This window comes from Penaeus monodon, chromosome 1 (assembly GCF_015228065.2).
Source record: "Penaeus monodon isolate SGIC_2016 chromosome 1, NSTDA_Pmon_1, whole genome shotgun sequence".
NCBI classification, from domain to species: domain Eukaryota; kingdom Metazoa; phylum Arthropoda; class Malacostraca; order Decapoda; family Penaeidae; genus Penaeus; species Penaeus monodon.
Window position 1 is genome coordinate 55679321 of NC_051386.1, and position 5000 is coordinate 55684320.

The 5000-nt window shown below is 37.4% G+C and overlaps 1 protein-coding gene across 5 annotated transcripts in view; it reads right to left on the minus strand.

The window, feature by feature from the left end:
* LOC119574608 (vegetative cell wall protein gp1-like) overlaps positions 1 to 5000 on the minus strand; it is a 27785-nt gene that overhangs the window by 183 nt on the left and 22602 nt on the right. For 4 of the 5 annotated variants that reach the window (XM_037921968.1, XM_037921978.1, XM_037921949.1 and 1 more), the window contains exon 9: positions 1 to 1358. This exon is cut by the window's left edge and continues 183 nt beyond it. In XM_037921968.1, coding sequence (XP_037777896.1) covers positions 1153 to 1358 — 206 coding nt within the window. In that variant the 3' untranslated portion in view covers positions 1 to 1152. Of the gene's footprint in view, positions 1359 to 4811; positions 4857 to 5000 lie in introns of all 5 variants that reach the window. The other variant, XM_037921987.1, reaches the window with a different exon arrangement.

Below are 5000 nucleotides of genomic sequence, written 5' to 3' on the forward strand. Positions count from 1 at the left end.
TTACAAGGATCTAAATTTTGAAGATGATAATGATACCAATATACCACTAATATGAGTAATGATGACGATGACTGTGGTACTGAAAGATGCTGAAAATCACAAGTGATAATGATAATGATGATAATAACAGCACAAAAATAAAAGTAAAAAAATTAAACAAATAATAATAAAAATAATAATAACAACAATAATAAATGGCAATAATAAGTATAAAAAATACATAAAGCAAATTAGTGGGAGCCAGACCTTATAAATAAAAATAAAAAAAATTGATAACCTTGTACTCATCTACCTTTTTTTTCCTTTCTTTTCTTTTCTTTTTTCTGGCATAACATTCCAAAGACTTACCAAATATGAGCAGATATTTTGTATGAACATCAACAATATTTACAATAATAAACAGGAGTAACCTGAAGCTTGGCACTCAGTAAAAGGTTTAGGAAGTCCCTTTTCTGGATACTTTCCCTGATGATTATCCAGCTAAAGGTATTCTGCTCTCGGAAAATATTGCACACTCTTAGCAGTGGGGTTAGTTTATATTCAAATATCTGCACCTGCTACCTGAATATTGGCAACCCCCTTAACTTCCATCTAACAGTTGTGTTTTATCACATTAATCACATGTGGTCAATATCAACAAGTGGGTCCTAAACGCTGTTTAAGTGGAAAAATTCTGAAGACAAAATGTACAGAAGGCACTTTTTTGCGGTTCTCTTGTTACACATACAGTGCCAGTGTGATCCAAGTCATTTATCTCATGAAAATTTGGCCTAAAAAAATCAATGCAACAACAGAGAATCAGGCTTTCTTGTCAGAAACTTCACATGGAATACCACTGTCAGTACAGCATAAAATCAACCCTTCACCATATAATGTTCTTATCCATTTTGGACTACTATTAGCTTTGGCTTATTAATTCACATATCCCAGAGAAGCAAACCTCCCATCTGTCACATTTTATAATTTCATCAAATAATCATAAATAATCAATATTTTCCTCAATCATGTCAATTATATTTTGAATAGGTCAGAAGACACCAGACAAAATAGACAGACAAAAAAAACATAAAACATAAGAATGACATTTAACAATTCACAGACAGAATGGCTTTGCAGTACACTGGCCCATATTGTTGACAAGACAAGCATATCCTAGCAGTGTGAAGCCTCTGTTCCATACATTTTTGCACCAACTTGTAGATGAAGAGGAGCATGAGGTGGTGGTGGAGGAGGAGAAGTGTGTGTATTGGTTGGGAAACGATGCAATGAGGACTGTGAAGATGTATTGCTTATGGAAGCTGATGAAGGGTGAGGTCCTGGAGGAGGAGGTGGGGCACGGCGCTGACTGGCAGGTTTGGCTGCAAAGAAATCAATACATATATACTATCACTTCTATTTACAATACACAGTTTAACAAAACAAAGAAATCAACAGCTAATATGAGCTAATATCACTCAAGGACTTAAGGCAACAAATATCAGACATATATATATAATATATATATATATAATTATATATTATAATATAATATATATATATATTATAATATCTATATATATATATATATAATATATATATAAACAAGATAAACGAGACAAGAGAGAAGAGAGCAGGAGATGAGAGAGGGGAGAGAGAGAGAGCGGATAGGGGGTGGAGGAGGAGAGAGGAGGAGGGAGAGGGAGGGGGGGAGGGAGAGGGGAGAGGGGAGGGAGAGGGGAGGAGAGGGAGAGGAGAGGGAAGGAGAGGGAGAGGGAGAAGAGAAGAAGAAAAGAGAAAGAGAGAGAGAGAGAGAAGAGAGAGAGAGAGAGGGAGAGAGAGAGAGAGAGAAAAGAGAGAGAGAGAGAGAGAAAGAGAGAAAGGAGAAGAGAGAGAGAGAGAAGAGAGAAGAGAGAGGGAGAGAAAAGAGAGAGAGAGAGAAAGAGAGAGAGAGAGAGAAGAAAGAGAGAGAGAGGAGAGAAAGAGAGAGAGAGAGAGGAGAGAGTAGAGGAGACGGGGAGAGAGGAAGAGAGAGAGAGAGAGAAAGAGGAGAGAGAGAGGAAAGAGAGAGAGAGAGAAGAGAGGGAAAGAGAGGGAGAGAAAGAGAGTGAAGAGAGAAGAAGAGAGGAAGAGAGAAGAGAGGAGAGAGAAAGAGAGAGAGAGAGAAAGAGAAGAGAGAAAGAGAGAGAGAGAGAAAGAGAGAGAAAAAAGAGAGAGAAGAGGAGAGAAGAGGAAAGAGAGAGAGAGAGAAAGAGAGAGAGAGAAAGAGAGAGAAAAGGAGAAAGAGAGAGAGAGGGGAAAGAGAGAGAAGAGAAAGAGAGAGAGAGAAAGAGAAAGAGAGAGAAGAGAAAGAGAGAGAAACAGAGAGAGAGAGAGAGAAAGTGAAAGAGAGAGAGAAAGTGAAAGAGAGGGAGAGGGAGACGGAGAGGGAGAGAAAGTGAAAGAGAGGGAGGGAGGGAGGGAGGGAGAGAGAGGAGAGAGAAAGAGAGAGAGAAAGAGAGAGAGAAAGAGAGAGAGAAAGAGAAAGAGAAAGAGAAAGAAAGAGAAAGAGAGAATGAGAAAGAGAGAATGAGAAAGAGAAAGAGAGAATGAGAAAGAGGAAGAGAGAAAGAGAAAGAAAAAAGAGAAAGAGAAAGAGACAAAGACAGATAGATAGATAGAAGAAAGTAAAAGAGAGGGAGAAAGTAAAAGAGAGGGAGAAAGTGAAAGAGAGGGAGAGGGGAAAGTGAAAGAGAGAGAGAGAGAGAGAGAGAGAGAGAGAGAGAGAGAGAGAGAGAGAGAGAGAGGAATATTTACTTGGGATGAAAAATTTGGAGTAATGCAAATATAGAACACTTTCATCATTAACACCAAGATTATGATTTTTTTTTTTTTTTTGAGAAATTCATAACAAATTGTACAGTCATATTCAACCCTCTTGTCAATTATGTTTGGGCAATGGAGTCTATAATGAGGCATTTCTAAGTCTCCTTTAAGAAAGACACACATACCCACACTCAAATCCACACACATTTATGCGCACATGTACACCTGCAACAGCACTCTTTAAAACTGCATAAATCTACTGCATTCCATAAGAAAATATTACCCACACAACTAAAAGCAATCAGAGACCCATCTGTATTTGTCAAGTCTATACAGCTGGTCATACACATGCTATTAACTATCAATAAACAGAAAAATAACAATTCAAAACAATGATTTTATGAGATTAGTCTGGCAAAACAAAGTGTTTTTGTTTTGTTTTTTAAGCACATTCAAAACTTACAATCAATGTAAGACAATCTCTCCCAAAGTATCACACATAGTACAAAGCCATGCCTAATATAAAGCCATAAAACAACCATAGAACTTAACCCTGTCTTCTAATTAAAAGCCCTCTCTCTCTAAACCAAAAACATACATGTTTCTCTCTTTCTCACACTCTCACACTCACTCTCACTCTCACTCTCACTCTCACTCTCACTCTCACTCTCACTCTCACTCTCACTCTCACTCTCACTCTCACACTCACACTCACACTCACACTCACACTCACACTCACACTCACACTCACATCACACTCACACTCACACTCCCTTCTCGCTCTCGCTCCCGCTTCCACTCCCACTCCCGCTCCCGCTCCCACTCTCACTCTCACTCTCACTCTCACTCTCACTCTCACTCTCAATCTCAATTCCTACTCTCTTACTCCTTACTATCTGCCCCCGAAAGCAGATTTGCCAGCCTAACCATTATCCTCTCCCTTTCTGACCCTCATCCTCAGTCTCACTTCCTGTCTGTAACATCCTTACACCCAATTTCCTCCCAGTGTCCAAAATCTTAAAAAGAGAAATTTAGCCTCAGCAATGCAAATACATAGAAATACAAACAGTTACACATAAAAAAGCAACAGCGACATGAAAAAGACAAAATTTAACACTACAATCCACAATTACTCATTTAACAAGTGGTTAAAATTCAGATGGATGAACCCATTCATCCAAGATATGACCATGTTCTCATTCTCAAAAACTGGTCTGTATTTCAATACACTGTGGATCTTTGTGTTAAATTCCCTTACTTTTCCATATATCCCAATCACTCGGCTTTGTTAGAAGAATATCAAACAAACTCTTACAGCACAAAAAATACCACTCACAAGTAAGGACATATAATTGTCAATTCTTTGTTCAAATCATCCTTTTGTATCCCTTAGAGCAATACTCATCTTTCAAACCTGTGGGGTTGGCTCTCCCAAAAGGTCTTCTCGTCTTCTGGCACAATTTGGATGATGTTTATGTATGTCTAGAGGTCATTCCTAGCTAAAAGCCTTTTCTGGTAGTAAATTGGTTAACAAGTGGGGTTATAATCTCTTGAATCTAGTGCATATTACTGTTCAAAATTATGTGTCTGCGCATTGTAACATTTTCAATTATATGCAGCATTCCCATTCTATTTTAAAAGTGTGCTACAAATGAAGCTGCTAAATTTGAAGACTTTACACACCTTGAGGAATGTTCAATAGCCAATGGGTTGGTCTATTGCATTGCTGATTTATAGCTTTAATTTTTTATTTGCATTAAGAGGTAATTAGTCTAACTGCAATATATACAAAATTACTTTTAAAAACTTTCTATAGCAATAGTCACAAGTTCCTATTGAAAAGACTTTCTGCTAAGTTGCAGTTGTTAAAGCCCTAGTGTGCATTCATCAAATTTCTTTTGTCTATAACAATTTAAGTCTTTTCCTTAAACTTCTTTATTTTAAGTCACAAGATATTTTTCTTCAACTGCAGTAGGTTAATAACACAGACAAGACACTCTGGACATGCAAATTCTTGCCTTCAGATGTACCACTTTGTAGTTGTAAATATGAACTATGAAGATAGAAAGGAATATCTGAAAGAGACATTAGGCTCTGAGGCCTTTAATGGAAATGCATTCTCTCTTAAAAATACCAGTAATAATCGCTTCATTAAACTGTATGAGTGTTGGAAATAGTATAATGCCTTTAGAGGACTATCTAGGAATCTTATCATTTTT